This window comes from Canis lupus, chromosome 1, assembly GCF_003254725.2.
Source record: "Canis lupus dingo isolate Sandy chromosome 1, ASM325472v2, whole genome shotgun sequence".
In the NCBI taxonomy this organism is placed as follows: Eukaryota; Metazoa; Chordata; class Mammalia; order Carnivora; family Canidae; genus Canis; species Canis lupus.
The window spans coordinates 81,746,080-81,772,543 of NC_064243.1; the positions used below are offsets into that span (position 1 = coordinate 81,746,080).

General features: G+C 42.2%; 1 protein-coding gene across 5 annotated transcripts in view; it reads left to right on the forward strand.

The window, feature by feature from the left end:
- Window positions 1-13,130: 13,130 nt before the first annotated feature.
- The window catches only part of PRUNE2 (prune homolog 2 with BCH domain), a 256,830-nt gene continuing 243,496 nt past the window's right edge, over window positions 13,131-26,464 (forward strand). For 4 of the 5 annotated variants that reach the window (XM_035712438.2, XM_049091877.1, XM_035712437.2 and 1 more), the window contains exon 1: window positions 13,133-13,347. In XM_035712438.2, the coding sequence (XP_035568331.2) occupies window positions 13,312-13,347 (36 nt within the window). In that variant the 5' untranslated portion in view covers window positions 13,133-13,311. Of the gene's footprint in view, window positions 13,348-26,464 lie in introns of all 5 variants that reach the window. The other variant, XM_049091882.1, reaches the window with a different exon arrangement.

Sequence of the window (26,464 nt, forward strand, 5' to 3'; positions counted from 1 at the left end):
TAGGTCCTACAGGTTAGGACATATATTTATAGAGAAGGAGGCACTATACTAAGAGAAATCCTTGTGAAAACCTTATACCTAGGATAATACATTTTGACTGGAAGGGATGGTAAAAAGAAATATTTAAAAAGATAGATATTGGGTTGGAATTAGGGGAAAGGCTGGGGTGGAAAAAGATGTAATTTCCATTTCACTGGATGAGGATTCTGAAAGAGGCATTGATAACACACAAAGAAAATCTTCCCTTTTGAGCTCTCCTTGCCAACCAAATTCCCTGGTCTGACAAATCACTGGCTATCTGCTGGTATCAACAGAGAACCTAGGAATGTTACTAGAACTGAACCACCATGTGGGTGTTGGTTTTTCTGGCTTCCCACTTGTCTATTTATTTGTTCATCATCCATTTAGCAAACATTTATTGAGCACTTACTGTGTTCCTGGAACATGGTGCGCTACCTCCTCAAGTACATGGTTGGCATTTTCTGTCTCTGTTTGCACCTAGCATTGGATGGGATGTTCAGTGGAGCTGCATGCTATCAAGTCAGTCACTAAGATTATAGTCAAATAGAGTAAAAATTGCCATAGAAAACTCCTTAAAACATTTATAAGGACACTCATATGGTTTTCTCTATATCTGAATAAATGATTCAGACATCACAAGCAATCACAGGATGAAGATGAATGGAGCACATCCTAGGTGATTAGCTTTCTTCTAACATTATTTCAGTTGTTTTATTGTTCCCTTTGCCACATTTACGAAATTAAATTTGTGAAAATTATAAATGTATTTCATGTGACTCTGGCCAAAACCACATGAGCAGCAGGTAGAGATGTAGCAGTTGGAAACTTCTAAAACTGTGTGAGCCAGAGGAAGCTGTAGGGATATTTTGTTTGCTTGTTTATTTAGAAGTCACTGTCGTGTGGTTGGAGACACTGGGGTCAGACAGATCTGAGTTTGAGTCCAGATTCATCCACCCCTTTCTGTGAGATACAGAAAATTCCAGAAGAGACTCGTGCAACCTACAAAAGGCTGGGTTGCCTCATGGTTCTTTTGAATGGTGCCCTCATAAGGGGAATAGTCAGGTATCCCCTGACACATTAAAAACAGTTTGAATCTTTACTTAAGTCTCATGAAGATGCACCAAAGAGGAAGTTTGTACGTGGTACACAGTATACTTTCTTAAAATTCCCTCTCTCGCATCCCTTTTCCCATATTTCGCACATCACAGATGGCAGTTGACTAAAATTCCCACTTCTTATCTTTTAAAATTCTGTTAATTCTCCCAAAATTATCTGCACTCTGGCTCTTCTGTCTTTCCTCTACCTCTAGCTTTTCTGATCTTAATTTCCTGCCCTTTTAAATGTAAATTACTGAGAAGGTTTTAGCTATTTTTTCAGTTCTTGTGACTACTCCCCCCCTCCCCAAATCTGATCCACAAAGCATGAAGCAAACCTACAGAGAAAAATTGGGGATTAACTGATATTCAAACCGAGCAGTCCAGTTTTGCTACTTACTAGCTAAGTGATCTTGGGCAAGTCACCCTTAAGTCTCTGTTTCGTTTCTCTTCCCTTCCCTTTTCCTTCCTTCCTTCCTTCCTTCCTTCCTTCCTTCCTTCCTTCCTTCCTTCCTTCCTTCCTTCCTTCCCCCGTTCCTCCCTTATTTTGTAAAGCCAATAACACCAACTTGGTGAAAATGGTGTGAAGATTAAGTGGAACAAAATAATGTATTTTCAGATTCCTATCACAGTGCTGGCCCATTTTAGGCAACCCAGAATATGCTAGCCCTCTTCTTACTCTTTTCTCTGTAGACAGACCTCTGTGTAGAGACAAATCATAACCAAAGGCTGCTTGGCCAGTGTAGAATTAAAAACTACATGAATGAAAACTGTAAAGGTGCCATGCTAAGAATAACTGATGAGTTCATGCCACCATGAGAATGTTTTGCAATGGCTACTGGATTATACCTTCCACCGAGAATTGTTTTTTTTCTAAGAATCCCCAAAATAAGAAAGAATGTTCAAATAGTGAATGCTTGAGAAATTTCCAATGTCTGCTACATTGGATCATTTTGATTGTGTCTTTGGACCTCTTTCTGTAGTTTCTGTTTTGTGAAATTAGTGGTCAATTTCCACAAGGCTAGAATACGCCCATTAGTACATGTTTCTTAGCATCACTAATGTCATTGTGTGAGTCTAGATAGTGTTAGAAGTATTTAGTCAATTAATGGATTTTTGTATTTATTTTACTTCTAAATTGGCTTTACCTTCAAAATTTATTTTTACTATTGTTGTTGCTATTATTATTATTGTCTTCTTTTTCTCCATCTCTCTTTTGCTCCCTCTCTTGGTCCTAGCCATCCCCATCTGTTGTGTAGAGGACAAGATGGACCACTAAAAGGTCTGTGACTCTTCCTTCCCTGCAGAGAAGGGTTGCCTTTCATGTAGCAGTAAGAGTGGTCTTTATTTTTTTTTAAAGATTTTATTTATTCATGAGAAACACACACACACAGAGGCAGAGACATAGGCAGAGGGAGAAGCGGGCTCAATGCAGGGAGCCTGACGTGGGACTCGATCCCAGGTCTTCAGGATCACACCCTGGGCTGAAGGCAGCGCTAAACCGCTAAGCCACCCGGGCTGCCCAAGAGTGGTCTTTATAAAAACAAACATGAGGCCATGTGCTCCTCTGGTGGTTTCCCACTATTATTCTATCTGAAATAAAATTCTAACATCCTCCTTTGACCTTGAGGGGCCTAACAAGCTGGCCCCGTCTCTCTGAGTACATCTGCTTCTCTCCTTGTGCTGGCTATTGCAACCACACTGGCCTGCCTTCTCTTAGTGCATTTGCACTCATGTTCCATCTGCCTGGAGTGCCTTCCCTCCAACTTTACATGTCTGGCTGCTTCTTGTTATTCGAGTCTTGGTAGAGACTCTCTGGGCACTTAATCTTAAGTAGACCTGATCTTCCACCAATTGTTATTATGTGTCATTCTGCTATTTCTTCATACCATCCACTACCCTCTGACATTTTGAACTGATTGTTAATTGATTTAGTTGCTTATTGTTTGTCTCCTTCTGAGTCTACATGCCTGAATGTATCTCTAGTGCCCAGAACGTAATAGGAGCATAATAAACATTATCCCTAGGTACAGGAGTTTGCCACAGCCATGTCTGTGAAGACCAAACAAAGACTTGATTCCTTCCCCTTCCTTCTAGGTATCTTTCCCCCATTTAGATTGTCCCTCTTGTGAGCTCCCAGCCTCTCTGGGTCCTTTCTGGTAAGGACCTTTATCACAACCAGATTTCCTGCATCCTTCTCCCCTAGTGAGATTTCTTTATTCCAGACTGCCTCTGCTGTTTGCAGAGTTACTTTCTGCCTCAGTTTTAAATTTTCAATGTTGAATGGGTATATGTGCGTGCACACATATTTGAGGAATTGAAATGGCAATTAACAGGTGTATATTTGAGGTTATTTTAAAATATCTTTATGGCTTCCTTTTACTTCTGTGGCTCACTATTTTAAAAAATATTTACTTTAGAGAAAGAGAGAGAGAGAGCACGCATGATGGGGAGGGACAGAGGAAGAGAGAGACAGAGTCTTAAGCAGACTCTGCTGCTGAGCACAGAGCCAGATGCAGGGCTTGATCTCAAGAACCTGAGATCATGACCTGAGGTGAAACTACTAGTGGGATGCTCAACTGACTGTGCCACCCAGGTGCCCCAATGGCTCACTATTTATTCTGAGTTTAGTCATTCTGTGTCTCTCCATCAGTGTTTTTTCAGGTCTCTGCTAACCTGAGTCAGGGTTATGGAAAACACTTTCTTTGAATACAGTTGAAAACCACCATTTTGATCCCTTTATAGAATCTAAACTTTAATAATCTAATAAAAGATTTCAAAACTTACTGCATTTCTTCCTATTTCTACCTGGCTAATTAGCCTTTCTTCTTTAAGGCTTCAGCTAGAAAGGAATTGGTTGACAATTATTATTATAATTATTTCCTATTATGGAAAGGGAACTGTGCTAGATACAGTTGGGGGTATCCAGAGATGAGCAGACCAAAGCCCTGCCCTTTGGAGTCCCACAGTTCCACAGGAGGCAGATGTCAGGACTAATAACCTTAAGATGGCAAAAAACATTGGCCATCCCCCAAAGCTGTCAATTGTTACTGTATGGTTTTGGTGCTTTCCATGACAATTTTCCAAAAAAAACAATGACTTTTCTCTTGTAGTTTGTACATAAATAAAGTTTTCCAACCAAGTACAGTGTGAGAGAAAATGGATCCATATTAATTTCTTTTTAAATGAGCAAATGACCAACTTAGGGTTTTTTTTTAAAAGATGATAGATAGATAGATAGATAGATAGATAGATAGATAGATAGATATAGATAGATGATAGATTTATGTAGTATCTGTTCCTAACTTAAGGTTTTCAGCTAAGTCTAGTGGGAGCGTAACATGACTCCTTGGGAGGACACAGTAGTACTTAGATGGCAGCATTCCCCAGCTGTGCTTAATTCCAAGTGGCCTAACCTAATGACAGGATCAAGGAGAACCTGATAGAGATGTTGGTTGGGAAGCAAGTGATGCTGAGATTAAAGAAAATAGAAGCAAGAAGACAGATGCTGGGTAATATGGCTCTGTGTCAATGTAATTGGATTTTCTTCCTTTCCTTCTGAAATTCCAGTGGTCTTATGATGCAAAGACTTAGAGTAGGAAATGCAAATAGTTTTTGCTCTCATCTAAATCAGTAGTTTGCTAGATTTGTAAAAAAATATCCTTTTCTATTTTACTACTTTCTATACAATATTTCTGGGAACACATTGAATAGTGAATTCCTTTTTTTTAAAGTAAAATGTCACCACTGTATAAGAAGAGAGACCAAGAGTTTTTGTTAGACAACTCAGCAGCATCTTTTAACCTGAAATTTGAGTCATTTTTAAGGCCTTCTCTCCTGACTAGATAATTCCTCTGAGGACATCAGGCTTTGAAACATAAGAAACCATATACCTTTAACAAATCCTGCTAGTTAAGTTTTCTCTTTCTAAGCTTATTGCTTTACATCTCTTACTTACTGAGCTGTAATTTGATGTTCCTTAAAACACTTTATTCTTTTTTTGTAGGTAAGCATTTTTATGCCACCTTGATATAATCTGTCTGAATTCTATACAAACATGTAAAGCTACAAAAATTTTCAAAGAGTTTTTATTGACAGTAAAACTTAACTTTTCCTCAAATTTTTTTCTTGTTCTTAATGGATATGTAATGATTGCATGATTTAGTTTTGTAACTTGAATTTTAAGACTGGAAACATTCACACAACTCTCTAATCTTTCCAAGGAAACAAAGACCTGGAGATGTTAAAATCACTATCTAAAGGACTAAAACTCAAGTCTTTGACCATTATTCTGTAGTGTTATCCACTTAATCAGGGTGGCGATGGTGAGAATGGGGGCTGGGGAAAGGAGTACATGGTGGAAAGAAGCAGCTGTTCAGCTGAGCTCTAATCTATGGCAGGAATTATTAATGACTTATGACCTCCAAGTTTTGGAGACATTTGCCTTTCTGTTTGGTGAATTTCTGGGGTCTCTACAAACTATAAGTGTGATAGCTAGTCAAGTAGTATTGGGTAGGTGAACTCATTCCTTTTTTTTTTTTTTAAAGATTTTATTTATTTTTTCATAAGAGACACAGAGAGAGAGGCAGAGACACAGGCAGAGGGAGAAGCAGGCTCCCCATGGGGAGCCTGATGTGGGACTCAGTCCCAGGACCCCAGGATCATGCCCTGAGCCAAAGGCAAACACTCAACCACTGAACCACCCAGGTGCCCCAGGTGAGTTCATTCTTGAGGTGGTGGAAGAGCAACTGAAAGAGTAGTACAGCGAGTACTGATTTCTTCTCAAGGCTCCATCTTCATCTTTTCAGATGAGCAGCAGTGAACAGGCAGTGGTGTGCAATAGTTCAACCCCTTGGTTCTGGACGCCATTACTGAGTTAGAATCCTGGATAATTTAAGGCACATTGCATCTTTGTACCTCAGTTTGCAAATTATAAAATGAGAATAATAGTAGAGCCTACTTTATATATTTTCTATGAGGATTAAATGCTATAAGATTAAATTGATGTTTCTTGCTCAAAAAAAAAATTGGCCTTTTTAAACAAAACAGTTTGGAATTCTTAATCTAGTATGTGGATTTCTGTCTTTGGGCCTGTCAACGGACCCTGAAATAGAGTCTGTTGTATAGTCTCTGTGTTCCCAAACTTGAATTGTTGCAAGGATAAGATATCACATAGGTAGACTCTGAAGACTTGAAAATTATTAATGGTCCACTCTCCCTGCCAAACACTTTCCCAGTGGAAATGAATGATGGGACCATAAGTTAAAATTTATACTCTAACTCTGAAATATGCAGTATTGTCTTGAAGGGAGTTGAGATACCTTTCTGTAGGAGGACAGTGTGTAAAACTTGAACCACCTGACCTGAATAATGAAGTGAAGCAGAGACATTAAGACCATCACTCCTCATCTTTCAGCAGGCCACAGATCTGAAAGCACGGCCACTGCCTCATTATCCTGATGACTCACAGAGCCAGAGTACTTCCACTCTCCTCTGCTGTCCTTTCAAATTAAATTCATTGTTCCACAAGATGTCTGTGGTTCCCAGAAATGACGCAAGTGGTATGTGCCCTATTCAGAGCCCAACATTTGACTCTCAGGGCAGTCTCCCAAGTGATCTGTACCCTGCCACTCACTACAACAGCCACTGACAATTCCAGTAATCTCCCCTGCCCCTTTTTTCTTAACAGTAGCTCAGAGAGGATTATGGCTATATGGACTCCTTTAACAAAAAGTCTTACAAAGCCTACTTTTAAAAATGTGGATATTCTTGCCAAAACACATAAGAGGAAAATGAATTTCTTTTGATACTGTGGGCTAAAATGGGAGCATTTGACCATCCACAGGGCAAAAAGCAAGCATTTAATAGTTGCTTAAAAGATAAATGAACAGCACTTGTTGACACATGTTAGTTACGTAGTTAATGCACATTAGTCCTTCAGTCTCTTGCTCTTGATACAAACTTGAGATACTTCTTAAATCTAGTTTGAGAGGCACAGTTTCTTGAACATCTTTTGTCAAATAATTCACAAGCAGCAAATATAACACATCCTTACCAAGGAAAGCACACCTGTCAGAAGTGTGGTTGGTCAGTAAGGAAGCTCACACAGGAATATGTCCAAATGGTGAGTCAGCAGCTGACATTCCAACCAAACTCCAATTTTTTTAAAAAAAGGATGGTGTTTATCAGGTATTTTTGTAAGCCAGACAAAAACATCTCCTTATTCTCCCTTCCCTTGTTAACATTTTCCAATATGTGCAGGGATGTTAGCATTCAAAGTTTTATTTTTATTTAGTTTTTGAAGATTTTATTTATTTATTTAGAGAGAGCCTAGGAGTGGCGGGTGGGGGCAGAGGGAGAGGGAGAGAGAGAATCTTAAGCAGACTCCCTACTGAGCCCAGAGCCCTACTCAGGGCTCCATCACAGGACCCTGAGATCATGACCTGAGCCCAAATCAAAAACTAGACACTCAACTGCCACCCAGATGCACCTAAGTTTTTATAATCCCATAAAGTAACTGGGGCAAGTATTATTTTCTCCATTTCGCAGATGAGGAGATTGATGATTAGAGAGGTCAATGTACTTACCCAAAAGCACACAGTCAGGTCTCACATCCCCATTCTGATATCATGCTGATGTGAGCTCCTGGGGAGCTAGCTCTGATAAGGAAGACTTCAGATACCCCCCCTCATGGCACTGACTGCAACAAGAATCTCTTGGGGTGGATGCAGAGCTACAGTGTTTTTATGAGAGCCACTTGGGGATGGGGACTGGTAGTTTGGGAATATAAAATACACAAACCTTGTCATAAGAAGCTTACATTTCAGAAGTAGTGAATAGTACACTACCTAAATAGTTATTGCATAGTACATATCTTCCTAGGTATGTTATTGCAGAGAAATATCACTAGCTGGAGTATCACAGTGATTTTCTCTTAAATAGGGGTGATTTTGTGTGAAGCCCAGATTGCCAAAGGAGCATAACTTTTAGGAGGCGTTGCTGCTGTAGGATAGACACAAATTATCATATAATCTACTGTATTATATATATTATATATAATATATATTATGTATCTATAATACAATAAAACTAGTTTTACATTTTTAGTGACTGCTGAGCCATCTGCAATTCACCCAGAGATTTCCCTCTTGTTGGATTCTCTTCATGGACACCCTTGTCTTTACTTCTAGCTACTTCATTAAGTTTCTCCTCCCTTGACAGACCTATGTGATGACTGTAATGGCAGTCAATGACCAGCAATGGGGCCCTTTGCATGTAATATTACATTTAACTTTCACAGCAATCCTAAGAGGAGGATTATTCTTATTTTATAGAGGAAGACACTGAACTCTAGAGAGGATACCTTACCTAAAGTTGCTAAGCCTGAAATTACTCAGAAATTTAAAGGCTTATAATAATAGTTGTCTTATTATATTCCACAGTTTATGGGTCAGGAATTAGGCGGGGCTCAGCAGAGAGGGCTGAACTCCATTCCACATGACATCAGCAAGCGTGGCTTGTCTGGGGCTAGATAATCTATTTCAAGATGGCTCACCCACATGGCAGGCAACTGGGCTGTTAGCCAGTGCACTTAGTTCTTCTCCATGTGGGCCTCTCCATGTAGCACTTGAACTTCCTCACAGAGTGTTGGTTAGGTTCCAAGAGTGTGTATTCCAGGAGACAAGAAGTGGAAGCTGCCAGTCTCTTTTAAGGCTTGGTCCCAGAAACTGTCATGGTGTCATTTCTGCTATATGTCATTGCTCAGGAAGTTGTAGAGTTCTCCTAGATTAAAAGACAGGAACATAAACCTGACCTGTCATTGGGAGGAGTGTTGAAGAATTTCTACCATAGCAAGGATGAGAATCCAGATTATAGTTGCGATACCATACTGCATCTCCATTAGTACAGTGCCAGGTGCATTTCTTGATTACTGAGTTTATCTTTGTATGGGAGTGACTAGACCATAAGTGCCTTGGAGCAAGGATCTTGCCTTTTACATCACTGGTGAGGCATAGTACCCATCTAAAGTGTAGTTGATGATCTATAAATGCTGAAGGAATGAATGATGAAGAGATGAGTTCTAGTCTTGGCTCTGCTTCAAAGGAGCTCTGTCAACCCAAGCAGGATATGGATACTGAACTACTAAGGCCTACTGTACAGGCCTTGTTACCTGTACAGTAAAATAAGAGTATGGGATTAGAGATCCCTATAGTCTTCCTTTTCCCAGCACTACCATTTATTAATGTGCTCGGGCTGCTATGACATAAATCAACAGGTGAAACAACAGATAGTTATTTTTTTCCCAGTTATAGATGCCAGGAAGTCCAGGACCAAGGTATTGTCTGATTTGGTTCCTGGTGAGAACACTTCTCCTGGTTTGCAGACGGTCACTTCTTGCTATATCCTCAAATGGTGGAGGGAGGAAACATGAGAGCTCTGGTTATTCCTCTTCTTATAAGAACACCAATCCCATCTTGGGGGCTCTACCCTTATGACCTCATCTAAACCTAATTGCCTCCCAAAGGCCTCACATCCTAATTCCATGACATTGGGAGTTAGAGCTTTGACATATGAATCTTGGGAGACACAATTTAGTCCATAACAACCACTTTACAAATCTACTCAAGAGAATTAATTACAAAATAAAGAGATCTCAGATAGGGGTCTCAGTGAGAGGAGTCCAGGAGTCAAGAAACCTGAGAATGAAAAGATGAGTAGAGGAAAGGATTGTTTTATTGACAAGAGCAAAAGATGTGATTGAGAAGAGGGGTAGACTTTAGGTTCAGATGCAAATACTTGAATTATGCTGACAGCACTTGGATCAGAAGGAAGGAATTTTATGGAGGCCTTTTCATAGGTGGAGGACATTGGATGTGGGAACTATTTGGCCACAAAGGGGTAGGAGAAAGTTACAAATCAAAGTGGACTCCATATTTTGTACCTGGATGATGAGGGAAGGTGAATTTACCTAGCATCAGCAGTGGTTCTCAACTGTGACTATACAGAGAATTATCTTTTTTTTCCATCTGTTTTTATTGAAGCTTAATTTGCCAACGTATAGTATAACACCCAGTGTATACAGAGAATTATCTGATGAGATTTTAAAAAATATTAATGCTTGGACTTCTCCCAAGACCACTCAATTTAGGTTTTCTGGAGATGAGGCTGGAGCATCAGTATTTTTCAAAGACCCCAGGCAATTGCACTGTGCAGCCAGGGTTGACAATTTATAATTAGAGGTAGTTAAAGGCATAGATTTCTGGCTTCTGTGAAATGATAAGAGACTGAGGATTGAAAGTTGATAGCCACGAAATAACTTGGGATGTGGGTTACATGGTATATAGATTATGACTTCCCAAAGATGCCTTCACCCTAATCCTTAAAACTTGTGAATATGTTAGGTTACATGGCAAAGGAGAAATAAAGTTGCTAATCCATTGACCTTAAAGCAGGGAGATTACCCTTGTTCATCCAAATAGTTCCAATGTAATAACAAGGGTCCCTAAAAAGAGGATCAGGGAGGTAGAGGAAGAGAGTCAGAGGGAAAGGTGGCTATGGAAGAAAAATAGAAAGATGCAGCGTTGTTTGCTTTGAAGATAGAGGAAAGTATCTCTAATTAAATAATGGGGGCAGCTTCTAGAAACTGGGGAAGGCAAAAAAGAAAAAAAAGATTCTGTCCTAGAGCCTCTAGAATGAACTGCAGCAGAATGGAGCTTGGTTGACCTAAAACTTTTGTTTTAGCCTGGGGAGATCTGTGTCAGGCTTTTGACCTGTACAACTGTAAGAAAAAAATTGAAATTACTTTAAGGCATTGAGTTCGTGGTCTCTAATTCAGGAAGTCCTCCTGGAAGAGAGAAATTTTGGTGAACTGTTGTAGGGACCTCATTGGTGGAGGAAAAACTCTTTGATGTTATAATTTAAACCCACCAAGATTTTTTTTTTAATCTCAAGGCTATATAATACTTACTCAGAATGTTTAAAATCAAAAGTCAAAGGAATAAAACTGTCCTGTGATTGCCACTAAATTCCTCGACAGAGTCAGAGGCAATAAATCCTGGGGAATTTTTCTCAGCAATGTTACCTGAATTGTGATCAACTTCACTGATTTAAAGGCTGACAAAACACTTGTTTTACCTGGCTGGTTTTAAATTACTTAAGTCAGCAAAGAAACAGATAGAATCTGCAGCTTCCACATAGCTCATCACCTGAATGTAAACCAGAACTTAATATTCCTATCACTCTCCTTTAATCAGATCTGTAGACTCTGCTGACGTTTTTTCATCAGATCCTCCTGAATAAAAAATAATTGGATAATCATACACACACACACACACACACACACACACACACAGAACCAAAAACCTTCCATATGTACATTTCTTCATTAAAGTACATTTATTGAGGATTTATATATGACACGACTTGTGTTAGGGATTCATCAATGAATGACAGGCAAAGTCCTTGTTTTAATGGAGCTGACAGCCTGGTGAACATAGACAAGTAATTGAGTAAGTTACAGTAGAGTAAAAAATATAGGTTGCCAGAGGGGAATAGGGATGGGGCACTGACTCAGTGTAGGGATGGCAAAGGAGGAGTAAATCTGGGAGGATTCCTGCAGAAGATAATTTCTAAGCTGCATCAGTAAACCCTGGGAGACTTTTAAAAATGGAAATTCTCAGGCTTGTTAAGTCAGACCTATTTTTTTTTTTAAGTCAGACCTATTAAGCCTGAAATCCCGGGGATGAGACACCAAAATCTGTGTTTTAATAGATCTCTGAGTGGTTCAGATATAAAGCTAAAGTTTACAAACCAGAGGATCATACCCGAGCTGCCCAGTAGAATCACTTGGAGGCCTCTCACACTGTGGCTCTTGCTGTGGCCTCTCTGATTCAAATGGTCTGGGATAGAGCCTGGGAATCAGTATTTTCAAACCCCTGGGTGTTAGAGTGTGATTTTAATATGCATTCAAGGTTTGAGACCACTTCTCTAAGCTGCCAGAGGAAGCATGAGTTAGCCAGACGGTGAGGGCTGGTGAGGCTGGTGAGAGGGCAGGAAGGGTATTATAGCCCAGATGTAAGAGAAAGCCCAAGGTTCCTGGGATTTGATAACTAGAGAATACACACAACAAAACTCCGTGGCTTAAATTTAGGTCCATAGTTATAAATTTAAGTGTTTGTTACAGTACCTCTTAACTTTGATGTGCATAGAAGTTATCTGAGGGTCTTGTAGAAACAGACCCTTATGCAGTAGGAAAGTTCTATTGCCCCATCTCCCCCAGAGCACGCACGTCAGAGAGTGGATGGGGACTGCAGAACGCGATGTAGCTACTGCTTCAGCCCAGGGCCAACAGAAGGGCACTTAGCCGGGGTGAATTGCAGATGCCCGTTGCTGGGTGGATATGTTTCGAGGGTAAGGAGGAGAGATGCATCCTAGCAAAATCTCCCAGCCTGCTCTTCTGATTATTTTCCATCAAGGTCGTACTGCTTTTAGCTCAGCAATAACCCCCCGCCCCCCACCCCCAATCTAGCTGAGTGCATCCCCGGGCCAGGCCCGCAGAGCCAGCTCTTTAAGTGGCCGCTGGAGCTCTCTGTAACGTGCCAGCCAGCCAGCCAGGGAGGCGCTGGCCGAGGAGGGGGCCTCTCTGGGGACCCCCCCCGCTCCCCCTTCCCACCTCCCCTGGCTGACGGCGGTGCCTGCGGCAGAGCCTCCCTATGCAGCAGCCCCTCGCACTTGGCTCGCACTTCTGGGCGCTGTCCATGGTTGCAGCATCTTTCGGCGCGCCACGTCAGGAGGCCGCAGCGGGGCCCAGCGATTGGCGGAGGAGCCCCTCGCCATCCCCCAACGCCCCCGCCCTCGCGCCCGGCCCCGAGCCCCGGCTCCGAGCCCCGGCCCCGCAGGCGCGTGCCAGTGCGCGCGCGGGGCGCGCCCTGGGGCTCCCGGGAGTCACACCCACTTTCCTTATTAGGGCAGTCAGACGCCCGGAGCCGGCGGCGGGGGCGCGGGGGTGGGGCGGGGAGCCCTGGGAGGCGACAGCCGAGGGCGCAGCCACAGCCTCAGCCGCCTCTGAGCGGCAGGAGGGAGCTGCGGTCGCTGCGCACCCGCCGGCCAGTTTCCCGAGACCCGGCTTCTCTCCGCGGGGCGGAGATCTTCCTCCGCACCCCGCTGGGTACCCCTCGCCCAAACCTCTCGGGAAGACATGGAAGAATTTTTGCAACGCGCCAAATCTAAACTGGTAAGTTGGCGGAACAAGGCTGTGTGCGTGCGTGTGTGCCTGGGTGTGTGTGTGTGTGTGTGTGCGCGCGCGCTCGCTGATAAGAGGAAAGGGCATTGCAGCAGAGAAGGAAGAAACAACTTTGCCACTTAGTTGTCAGTGTGTGCGGGCTATCCGCTGGAAAGAATCTCTGGAACTCTGGTCCATACAGCTGGCAGCCTGTCTCCCGAATCCTTCCCCAAAGGCAGGTGAAGTGCTGAGCGGGGGGGGGGGGGGGGGGGGGGGGGGGGGGGTGCTCAGCCAGGCAGAAGTTGGGTTCTGTGTGTCCAGCTTCGGTTCTTTGGCCTGAGGTCGGAGGGGATCTAGCCAACCTGCAATTTTCTTCTGAAGCCTGGAGGGTTAATGGGTGTGGTGCTCCTTTCCAAAACGAGCCCAGCCCTCTGCAGATGCAGTAGGTGTAAGTGTGAAGGGGTGGGGGGTGGGGGGGTGGGGGGGGGAAGGATCCCTTAGAACTATATACTTCAGCAGAAGGCGGTGGCAAAGCTAAGGCAGAAGTTAGAGTGCTGGCTAGGAAAGGTATGTGGGGCAAATGCGCAGTTCACCCGGGCGGCCCTCACAATGAGCTTGCTCCAGTGCAGGAGTGAGGGATGCTCCAGTGTGAATCCTGTCTCTCGGTCCCCTGTTCAGATCTGTCATTTGGGCAGAGGCAGAAGGGAGAAGACCCAACTGTTGCTGATGATATGCGGTTTGCCAGACTATTGTTCTCCAGTGAGGAGATCAGCATGTTGGCCCATGTGCTGCCCAAAGAGTGAACTGTAATTTTATTGTGTGTGTTGACAGTTGCTACACATTCTGGAACAACAGATTCTAGCAGCTTCCTAATTCCAAACTGTTTTGGCTTTCCAGCAGAGCAGTAATAAACATAATGGAAGTGTTTCTGTTTCCATACTTAGGAAAAAGCCTCTGCTCATTTGGAAGCAATGTCTTTAATGAACAGTGAAAGTACCTTTCATGGGCCTGGCATAGGAGGAAATGCATAATTTATTATGCCTTTAACCTTTAAACCTTCATAGAAGACAAAATACAAAGTCTGCATTAAGGTGACATCTTGATCACAAGGCAGGCTATTTGCAGGGTTATCACAGTAACTTATTTATGCTTGCGCAACAAAGTGTAGACTCAGGTGTGAATCTTACAATGATTTAACTCTGTCTTTCGAAAGACCATTAGAGTTGATTAATGCTAAGGTAAGTGTTTTGTTTTCTACCTTAAGTCTCCCAGAGAGTCAAATGTTTGTGGTGATTTCAGAATTGAGAAAGTTGGTGGTCATGTGGTCATTTCCGTGTTTATGGCTGACCTCCTTATAGTTTTACTTGAGTATATGAAGGAAAATTGTGATTTCAGAAATTGGATACATTTCTGATAGTGTAGGTAAGCTCTCTGTTTTTTTTTTTTTTTTTTTTTTACCTAACATTGAGTGAGAAATGATCAAAAAGGAAAGTCCATCGTACCAATTTATTTACTTATTTTGTTGGTGGGTAAAAATGAATGACCAGTGATACATCCAGATTTAGATCATGCCTGTGTTCCTGTGTTCCACTCCTGAAACATGTATTTTAGCAATAAACCTTTAGATTGTGTTATCTGATGTGAGCAAGAGATTTGCCTCCTTTCAGAAGAACAATTGCTGGAATGGAAAAATCTCCTATTTCAGAGCAATCAGTTGAAAGTAATGGGTAAGTTTATTTACCGAGTCCCTTCATTAGACGAGCAATTTGCTCTACATCATTAAAAAAAAAGACAGGAAAAAGAAGTGGTTGTTTGAAATACTGCTCCTAGTTTCCTGTGTTAGCCAGAAGAACAATTACTGCTAATTTTGCTTTTTCTTTGAATAGGTTTCTTGCTAGAGATTACAGTTAGTCTTTCATATTCAACCACAGAAAAGATGTTTTGTTCACTTTTGGTGTCACATTTCCCCTGACAAATGATATTTTCTAAGTAAATAAAATTTTTACTTAATTTACTACATTAACTCTAGTAGTAGATAACCTTTTGCTTTAGAGGATAGATAATCTTCGTTTTGGAGGAAAAAATTAAGTCAATTATTATGACATTCATTTGTGAGAAGTATATTCATAGTAAATGAGTACTATTAAAAATATCAGGCTAATACTTTGGGAAACATTTTAAGGAGAAGAAAATTATGCTGGCTTTTATTTAAGCCTGATTAGACCAGAATTAGTTAGAATTTAGGTGTTATGGTTAAGCTGTTTTCCATCAGAAGTTAATATAGACTTATCCACATGATACCTTTGAAAAGTCTAGCTGGCAGGTTTCTTTCCTACCTACTTGACTTCTCGCTTTGATATTTTGTAGTCACGATGTGTATCTTTTAATAGTTTGAAATAGTCCATATCCTCTCCAAAGTCCTAACATAATCTCACCATCTTTGGAACTAGCTAATTCCAATAGACTATAGAAATTTTAAGCTGCAAAATGGAGTAACTACTAGTCATGGATAAAATTTCCAGTGATCAAAACTTTGAAGAAAGAGTGCTTCTTTTTTTCCTTTTGACTAGGAGCATTTATTATTCATCTGTCATTGTGAGGCGAGAAGAAGCTCTCCCATTCTAGGCCAGGCCTCTTATTTTTTTTAAAGATTTTATTTATTCATGAGACACATACACACACACACACACACACACACACACACAGAGAGAGAGGCAGAGATATAGGCAGAGGGAGAAGCAGGCTCCCTGCGGAGAGCCTGATGCAGGACTCGATCCCAGGACCCCGAATCCAAGGACCCTTGGGATCACGGCCTGAGCCAAAGTTAGATGCTCAACCATTGAGCCATGCAGGTACCCCCAGGCCCTGGTGTTGATCAGAAATCTTTGAGGCGGAAGGGACATTTTTTAGTTTTATCAGGTAGTTTGGAGCTTATGTCTGTTGAAATTGGGGGAGCATGCTGTCAATTCTCTTTCATCCCTGTCTGCTCCTGCTGATCCTTAAACTAAGGCAGATTCACTGCCATAATTCCATCCCTCTTTCCCCTAAATCTCTCCTTCCAATACACACCCTTCCTTCCTGAGAATATGCTATATTCATCAGAAATGGCAAAAGCAGACCCCCAAGTGTGGCCTCAGTAGGATTGCCTCCTGGCACTCAAATGCTTCTCTAGAGGGCCTGCCTTTTGCCTGCTTAGGACATGCTTGGGTGCTTAGATCTTCTTGGTAAAAAACCTTAGCTGACGGTGGAGGGCAGCAAGAGAAGTGGTCACTTACTGTGAGCGTGGTCTCCTGAAATGGCACCTCTTGACAAATACAGAATGACAGATAGGAAATTAACCCAGTGAGGTTAATTGTCAGGACAGTCGAGTAAGCAGTAGGAGAGCAAGACCCCCGAGACAGTAGAGAGCTGATCAAAGAGTGATGCTTTTTACCTGGGTGCATTCCCCTGATGTGAGCACTCAGCTATGTTTCTGATCTGTACACTCACTGCTAGAACTCGAAATGAGGATAAAAACCCGTTTTCTTTTTCTTCTGCTAGTGCCCACCTGGCTTTGCTTCCACCTGCCCGTTCAGAGCTGGAATAGGGGCAGAGATCAAATGCTATAGTTCTAGGCTCATCCTGAAGTTTTAGCTATGCTTTCCATTTTTAGTTATGCCATTTCTTTGGTGGTGTCTTAGTTATTCTTAGTTGTAGCATTTCTATGATAAGAAAAATTGAGGGAGGGAGAGAATGAGGGCTCCCTGCCTTAGACTGCAATTTGGGAAATGTCCTACCATGTCATAGTGGTCAGCTCAGAAAAGCATTCAGGCCAAGATGACCTCATGGTGGCAGTAAATGGTCCAAATTCCAATGAACTTTGTTGGGGGTGGCAGTGGGTGGGGGAAGAAACAAATTAAAAGAAGAATCAGAGTCCTGGGGCTCTGGCTGGTGGGAAACCAAGGTCCCCACACTTGGTAGCCTGGCTACTGAGCCCCTCCCACTGCCTGGACCCCAGCAGCTGATGAAATGCAAGCAGCTGCTAATGGGTGGGTGGGTGGGGGTCACTACCATCCACATGCCCTCAGATGTAGATCACTAGCCAGCCTTGGGGGATGGAGGAGTGTCAGCTGCCACTGGAAGGATCCAGGGCACATCTCTGTCTCAGGAATGCGTTTTTCAAAGACAGGGTGGAGATAGGATCACCACTACAGTGTGAGGAACGCATCTGTCCCTCCCGCAGAGACAGCTGCAGGTGAAGGGCTTTGTTCTGCAGTGGGTATTAGTCAGCACATGGCGTTGTAGAGCAGAAAAATTCTGGGTGACCTAAATGTCAACTTAGATTCCGTGGTACGTGGTATAAAGACCAAGAAAGCACATTCAGAACCATAAAAGAACAACCACATTTAAGTTGTAGAGGAGATGAGGCTTTTAAAAAGAAAGAGAAACACGGCAGTGTTTGCAGAGTCATCATCTGGATTGGAAGTTGGAGGAACATACTCTTGATTCCTTTACAAGAAGAGAAGTTAGACATGTCAACAAAAAGCGTCTTTAAAGTGGCCGTTGCAGATATTTTGAAGGGCCCACTGTGGTGAGGAGTAGCGATGGAGATAGAGCTGCTGTCAGAGCAGTTTCCTCTGGGGTGCTGAGCTCATTCTGATCACAGCCCACGGGATCAGCTCCCTCCCCATCATAAGCCAGGGTTGGTGCACTTGAGACTTTGCCAGAGCACTGGTGAGCAGGAAGGAGACTCAGGAATCCAAGGAGAAAAGAGCCCTTGCTTGCTTTAGCCCTGGAGTCAGCTCCATTTCTCACATCTAGAGCTCTCAGACCCGGACCTGTGGATTATTAGCCCCAGGGTCCATGGAGAAGAGTCAGACTTTTTTCGGTGTAAAATCTCACAGTGGATTGGTCTGCTTCAAAGGTAAAGAATTGGTGGTCACTGTCATTCAGATCGCACCTTGGGTCTTAGAGGACGTGATTAGGTGAGCAAGGGCACCGTTGAATGAATGACTTGGGAATATTTTATGTTAACTGGGTAAAAAGATGACAGCTATGGTATAACCTGCTTATTTCTTTTGTCGCACTTACTTAGGCAGATATTAACCTTGTCTGGGGTTTGGTGTGCTGGTCTACAGAGCTCCTATAAGCAATGGTGGCTTGGTGATGGAGGTGTCACTCTTTGTACATTGACTCCTCCCTGGAGTGCTAGCTGAGCAGACAAAAGGGTGAGGGAGAACTACCTGGGTCTGGATGAATGCTGTGAAAAGGGAAAGAACATCTGGGGACCAGAGAAGTGAAGTGCATATTGCCTTGGTCACTGATTCTGTTTGGACCCTGGGGATTATGGTAGAGTCATAGAGTTTGGAGTCATCTTTGAAAAGAAATGAGGGAAGGGCAGGACTGACATACTCAGGAGGCAGCATTCACATTGAGTTTGATATGACTGGCACCCTCTGGGTTTGTGCAGTACACAACCTGCGCAATCATACATGGCTTCCCTGCCCCAAGTCTAAAGTAGCCTACTCAGAATCTCTGGCAATGTGCCAAATCCATTTCTGGCTGACCCCTGTGTCTTTGAGCTTTGGTTTCCAGGAGAAGGTAGCATTTCTCCAGAAAAGATCCTGGGAGGCAAACTGGGTACTAGATTGCTCTGAAAAATCAGACGCACAAAATCTGGGTTGGAAAAACTAACCTGATAACACGGTCTTTGGGTTTTTAATCTGAAAAATGGGATATTGATACCACTTTGCAGGTTTGTTGTAAAGCTGAAATACTATATCTACAGCCCTCAGCACAGAGCCTGGAACAGTGGCTGCTTCCCTCCATTTGTCCCAAGCTGGTCATTTTCTGCAGTTCCTTACCTCAGCGAATGGCATTACTATCCATCTGGTTCCTCCAGCTGGAAACTTCCTTCTCCTCCACCCCATCCCCACCCACCTTATCCCAGGCATCACTAAGTCATCTGGATGACTGTAATGGTGGGCTCACCAGTCTCCTGTAAACCACTCTCCCACTGCTGCCAGAGAGATAATCATGAAAGCACCTTTTGCACCTCTGTAAACCTCATGACGCTTCTATTGCTCTTAGGAAAGGAGCACTTAGTATCCTGGGATCTGACCCAGTGTGCTCCTCAGCTTCTTTGGGCTTCTCCTCCTACCTGATATAAATAACTCCTACCTTTCCTTCAGGTTAGGTAAAGAAGGGAAGTCTTGCTGAAAGAACTCTTCCCACTCCATCTCTTTCACTTCATGGGTATAAGTTGGGTTTTGAGTAATGACTTTAGATCATTTATCTCAGCTTGTCATTATATCTCTATTGGGCATGTTTGTTTGATGAATCAGAGTAAAAAACAGGTCTCTGTGTGGTTTTGTTCACCACCTATATCAGGGCCTAGTGTAATGCCTGATGGTTAGTAAGTTGTTTGTTTTGGCAGTTAATCATGCTGTATTATCGTTAATGAAGTACAAAGAGCCTTCCAATTATGTCACCTAGAGATCCTTTCACCCGTTGCTCTGTTTGATTGTTCTGTTTGGTTTGCCAGTGTCCAAATAAATCTGAATGGCATCATTCACTTTGGCGAGGGGATCAGGGCAGCAGATGGTATAAGCATCATGGGGTCACCAGATGAGGGATTCCTTTCATGCTCACAAAGATCTTTCTCACTTTGCACAACTTGTACTTGCAAAATGAAGACTAGCAAAGCAACACTTAGTGTCGCAGAATAGACAGAAATTCTCTTTGGTTTTGTCAATGCTGTGATGACCTCCATTAAGATACAGAGTAGGCTATCAGTTTGGAGCTTGCAATTAATGAATTGCTGCATGCAGATCTTCTTTCCTTCATTTCCTGTCAGGGAGTAATTAAGCCTGTTCCTTAGAGAGAGATGAGGGAGGACATTCTCTCAGCTTATGGGGACCAGGAGGTAGACAAGGAGCAAACACATTGGCTTGTTATTCTAGCATCTAAAGCTTTGGAGCTGCAACAGGCTTCAGATGCTTCCTGGGATTGTGAGCCATGCCTGTGCTAGACACAAAAAGAGCAAAGTGTTTTTAGAATGCATGAAAACGTAGGGCAAGAGCCTTGCACAAATCATAACCCGTTATAGTGACTCAATAAAAATTAAGAAGTGATATACACAACTGAAGAATTATTGAATTCTGCATCTGAAACTAATGATGTACTATATGTTGGCTAAATTTGAATTTTAAAAAGAACAAATTAATAAATGGATGGGCAGGTGCAAACTCCTCATGATTTGAATCTGACGAAGGGCTGGTGACAGTATGTGCAAACCCAGGTTCTTTTATTAGAAGGAGGGGAGAAACATTAAGGTCGAGTGCCATCCAGCACTTTGCACAAAGTGTGTACCTCATACAAAATGTTACTACAAACTAATGAGGCTAGTTTTTATGCATGATGGTTTGGAATCTGCAAATACTGGTTGAATCAAAGCATGAATGGATTGTAAAGAGGCAAGGAAAGGAATGGGCCACTAAAAGCCTCTACAAAATCACATTGGGTAGATCAGCAAACAGAGTTTATTAGTGCCTTAAATCCTCCTCTGTGTACTTCAAAGACTATAAATTATACTTCCCCAATCCCAACTACCTCACCAAGTCTGCCCAGCCCATTCTGCTTCCTCTGGACCAGTACTAATTTCATGAGAGAGGTTGGCTTTTCAGAGTCCTTGGGAGGAAAAGTGCAAGGCATTCCAGACTAGTCTCATTAGTATTTCTGCCCAACCCTGACACTGCAGACCTCATGCATGGGATAAACCCATGCATTGTCCAGAAGCAGACTCCTTGTCTGACCAGCATGATCATGGTCCTCCACTTCATCTAACTCTCAGGGATGTGACCAGACTTACCCGGGTGCTCTTATTAGCCTAAGATGCAAGAGTCTTTTGGAAATGATGGTGTCCAGAAAAATTGCATATTTTTGGCTCCATGCATTTTTATTTTTCACTTCTTGCTTTGGCTGTCAGGAAGCTCAAAGCTATATTGATGCTTACCCCCTTAGCCTAGTGTTTTTGTAGTAAGTTTTTCCTATTTTTATTGCTTAGTTTCTACATTGTTATAACTTGTTTTAATGTGATTTTTTGCTTAATTTGTATTTTTTTTAATTACAAGTACCTTATTCTTTTGGACCCTGGCAAGAATAAATAAATACATTTTACAATAATGTTTATTACCATGAACATGTTTTGGCAACAGGTCTAGTGTAATTCAGGGTTTATGTACTCACTTTTAGGAATTAGCTTTTTTTGTGATTGCAAATATTGTGTGAGAGCTTCAAAACAAGTAGTTGAAATCAGGCATCAGTCAACACAATCAAAACTGTATATTTGTTCTCATCCTTAAGGACTGATGCCTTCCCGGGAAGCAGCAGTAATCACACATTGCTGTAACCTGAGCCTGGAGCCCAGGATGTAGCCCATGGTAGAAGCTGCCAGGCCTAAGTAGGAAGATTTGGGAAGAGTTTCACAGAGTATTTTTGGATTTGGAGGAAGCTTGGAGATCCTCTTGTCTTCCCCATCCCTTCTTTCCCCTAAATGCAGTATGGCATGGTGGCTAATGGTGTGGACCCTGGAGCCAGATGCCTGATTTCAAAGCCTCACGTTGCCAGTTTTATTTACTGGTCAGGCAGCCTTAGTTACTTAGCCTTGATGAGTCTCGATTTCTCATCTATAAAATGAGAACAAAATTAGCACTCCTCTCTATAGGGCTGTTGCAGGTGTTCATGTCCTAGGATGAGAACGTGATCTGTATCCATAGTACGAAAAACATGAAAGGGATCACTGGTGGACAAGAGAGCAAGGAAGCCCTACTGACATTTCACAGATACAGGGATAATTCTTAATTCTTTTTTTAAAAGATTTTTAAAAAATTTATTCATGAGAGACACATAGAGGCAGAGAAATAGGCAGAGGGAGAAGCAGGCTCCCTTTGGTGAGCCTGATGTGGGACTTGATCTCAGGACCCTGGGATCATGACCTGAGCTGAAGGTGGACTCTAAATCACTGAGCCAACCAAGTGCCCCGGGACAATTCTTACTTGTTAGATTTTTTTTTTTTTTAGCTTGCCTAAAATTTGGTGAATATCTGTCTTCCCCCTAAGAGATCTGTTTTTTTGGCTTATTTTTTTTTTTCACTGAATGTCAACAATGGTCTTGGGAGGTAGGTATTATTCTCCTTTTGTAGTTGAGGAAATAGCCTTAGCAAGTCAGGAAGTTTGCCCACTTCCCACTGCCAATGAAGAGCAGAGATAGTGGGGTGCCTGGTGGCTCAGTCAGTTAAGTGTCTGCCTTTGGCTCAGGTCATGATCTCAGGGTCCTGGGATCAAGCCCCGCATTACCTGCTTCTCCCTCTTCTACCTGTTTGTGTTCTCTCTTGCTATCTCTGTTACTATTTTTCTCTCTGTCTCAAATAAATAAATAAAATCTTTTAAAAAAAAGGAAGAAAAGCAGAGCTAGAGTTTGCTCCCAGATCAGCTGACTCCAATTCCAGGACTCTCTTCTAATAGCCTAAGTGCCTCTCCCCACCTGATCTCCTGGAACACTTCATTCCCTTTAAATTAAAAGTGAACAACTTGACAGGTTTATAGGAGGAGTGGATGGTAAGTCCACTTTGACCTGAGAGAGGTTTATTTCTTTGTGTTGACCACTTTATATTAAAAACCCTCTGGACAACTGAGTAATCAACTAATATTATTGAGAACCCGCTATGAGAAAAGTATGTCGCTCAGCTGTCTCTGATTTGGTTGAACAATTTGGGAGACATTTCTCACTGTATACCCATACAAAAGGAATATAAAAGATAGATAAACTATTTGGAAAATTGGCATGTGATTGGCTTTTACAATGGTCAGAAATATAGTGGGAATTTAGTGAATTTTTAAAGAAGAGAATACATTTCAAAAGAAAGTTTGAAATTGTCCCTTACTGTCAAGGTTGTTGGCACAACTTTTGGTTTTGCAGATTTCTTCATAGGCCTCTTGCCGGAGGCCTTAAGGATTAGTTTGACAGATTGACTGATTGATCGATTGATCATACTCAGTGGGGTGACTCACCCCAATGACATAGCTAATGAGGAAAAGAGCTGGAGTCCAGACACAGTTCTCAGTAGTACCAAGTCTGCTTTTTGTTCTTGAGTCTTCAGGCTTAGCAGCACCCCTGAAACTGCTGGTTATATTCAAGACATATATAGGAGTGAAGGAAAGGAAAAGAAGGAAAAGAGGGGAGGTAGAAGTGGAATTGGAAGGAAGCTAGGAGAAAAAAGAAGGAGAAAAGGATTTTAGGGGGGGGAACACAGAGAGAAGTGGTGAGGCATAGAAGAACATCCTTCCCAAACCCAGGTTGCAATGAGTGGTAGACCCAGCACTTCCTGTTTCTGGAGTTCACTCATCTGGCGACTTCAGCCAACCTTAAGTCCCTTGAAAGGTAGAATTATGCAAGATCAGCTTTCCCTTAGGCAGCCAAAACTGACTATTGAAAACATATCTTTATGAATACATAAAGATGTGTGTGTAGAGGAATATGATGCAGCCATAAAAAAGATGAGATTGTGCGATTTGCAACAACATGGATGGACCTAAAGGGTGTTATGCTAAGTGAAACAGGTCAGTCTGAGAAAGACAAATATTATATGATTTCCCTCATGTGTGGGAACCAAAAAACAAAACAAGTGAATAAACAAACCAAAGGCAGAGTCAGACCTATAAATACAGACAATAAGTTGATGGTTGCCAGATGTTAAGGGCATTGGAGGGATGGACAAAGTGGGTGAAGGGGAGTGGGAGGTACAGGTTTCCAGTGCAGGTATGAATAAGTCATGAGAATAAAAGGTGCAGCAGAGTATACGGTCAGTGGTATTGTAATAGTGGTGTGTGGTGACATATGCATAACTATGTCACAAGCGTAGCTAGTGGTGGGCACAGCATAATGTACAGAGCTGTTGAATCACTATGTTGTATACCTGAAATTAATTTAACATTATGCATCAACTATACTCAAATAGATAAATTTTAAAAAAGAAAGCATATCTTTAAAGTTAGTTCTTTCCTCATAGGAAAATCCCCCAAACTCTATCCCTGAGCCTATTTGTGAGCCTATTTGTGTAAAACACTCAAGAGCAATGCTGGAAACATAGCAAAGATTCACAAATGTTAGCTTTCTCTCTCTCTCTCTCTTTCTCTCTCTCTCTATCATCATCATCACTTAGTTTGTACTTTGACAAAATATTCACAAGCTTGATTTTCTCAAAGCACGGTGATGGAAGAAGAGGTTGCCAAAGACTGTAATTTCTGGTAACTTACAATGGAGGAATTGCACAAATAAAACCAAAATCAAACAGAACTTATCAGAAGCAGACCCAGGCCCTCGCTAAGTGCCATTTCATCTGGGATAGGGTTAATAGTACTAAGCATCTGCACGGTGTCTGGGGCTGTAACATCAGTGACGTAAAGTACATCATTGATGGCCACAGTAATAACCATGAATAATCAAAGAAGAAAGACCATTAAGCACAGTGTCCTGTTTAAGGACAAAGGTGGGGGTGTGCAAGCAGTTTCAGAAAAATTTCTAATTCAGGGGATCCCTGGGTGGCTCAGCAGTTTAGCACCTGCCTTTGGCCTGGGGCGCGATCCTGGAGTCCCAGGATCGAGTCCTGCGTTGGGCTCCCGGCATGGAGCCTGCTTCTCCCTCTGCCTGTGTCTCTGCCTCTCTCTCTCTCTCTCTCTCTCTCTGTGTGTGTCTATCATGAATAAATAAATAAATCTTAAAAAAAGAAAAGAAAAATTTCTCATTCAGATTAATTAAAACAGAAAAAAATAGAAAGGAATTGTCACATGGAGGGTAAGCTTTGGTTGTCCAGAAAAGTGCTTGCACAGGAGACCTCGTTCTTAAGGGAAGCCAGATATGTGAAATGTCATGGTTTTTATAACAAGCGATCATGAGTCAGGAGGGAGGGCGATGGTGCTAAAAATGTGAGCCTGATGTGAGGAGGCAGAAATAGGCTTGTGGCATGTAGAATGTACGAGAAATCCCGCTCCCTGCTCCCATCCTGAGTTGAGAATTAATTCTGGTTCTGGACTCCACAAAAAAGTTGCAGCAGTGACCATGAGCCTGTAAAAAAATTCCCTAAGAACAGTCCAAAAGGGAAGGGTGGCTGATAGACTTTCAATTATTTGAAAGGTTTTTGTGGGAGAGTTCCCATTCCCAGAGAGCATTTCTTTCTCTCATAATAAAAAGAATAAAACAAAAAATAAAACAGGACTTTTAGAATAAGTGGCTTTTGTCAAAAAAAAAAAAAAGAAGAAGAAGAAGAAGATGCCCATCAATTCAGTAAGGTCCAGTTGTTTTGTTGTGAACATTATCAATCAATTAATTGAAGGTGCAAAAGAGAAATGTGCATGCTTGTGTCTTGCTCCCCAAAATGTAAAAAAAGAGAAAAAGCAGAAGTTCATCCTGAATGTAAAAGTGTTTTGTTCACCTTTGCACTCGTCATAGACATTTTCCCCAACAAGTGGCCGGTGGTGCTGGCCAGATCAGCACCTGGCTCCGGAAAGACAGAAGTGTCACAGCAGGTGCACAGATCATCCGCTCCCTTGCCGTGGGTATGTCTGAAAGGACACATGCTGTCTGCTCCAAGGGAAGGCAGTGTCCCTGGACCCTTCTCTAGGGAGGCAAGGGGACAAGTTGCTCTTTGGCCAACCAAACTCTCTGCTTCTTTTTCCCCCATTTTCCCATTTTTACTGAGAAATAATTGACATACATCACTGTATACATTTAAGTCATACAGCATGAGCTTTGATTTACTATATTGTAAGAGGATTACCACAATAGGTTCGACTGATACCATTTTCTTTTATAGATACAATAAAAAGAAAAAAGAATAAAGGGAGAAGATTTATTCTTATGATGAGACCTCTTAGGATTTACTCTCTTAACAACTTTTCTATATATGGCATGGCAGTGTTAGCTGTAGTCATCATGTTGTACGTTATTACATCTCTGCTGCTTTAACACTTCCATCTGCCCCCTGGCCCTTAGCAGCCTTGCTTGGTTTGCGTGGGGCATCTCCCGACCCAAATACCAGGTAGGATTCTCTCACCCTTTGGCAGCTATTGTGAAAATGGACTTTCAGAGCTAT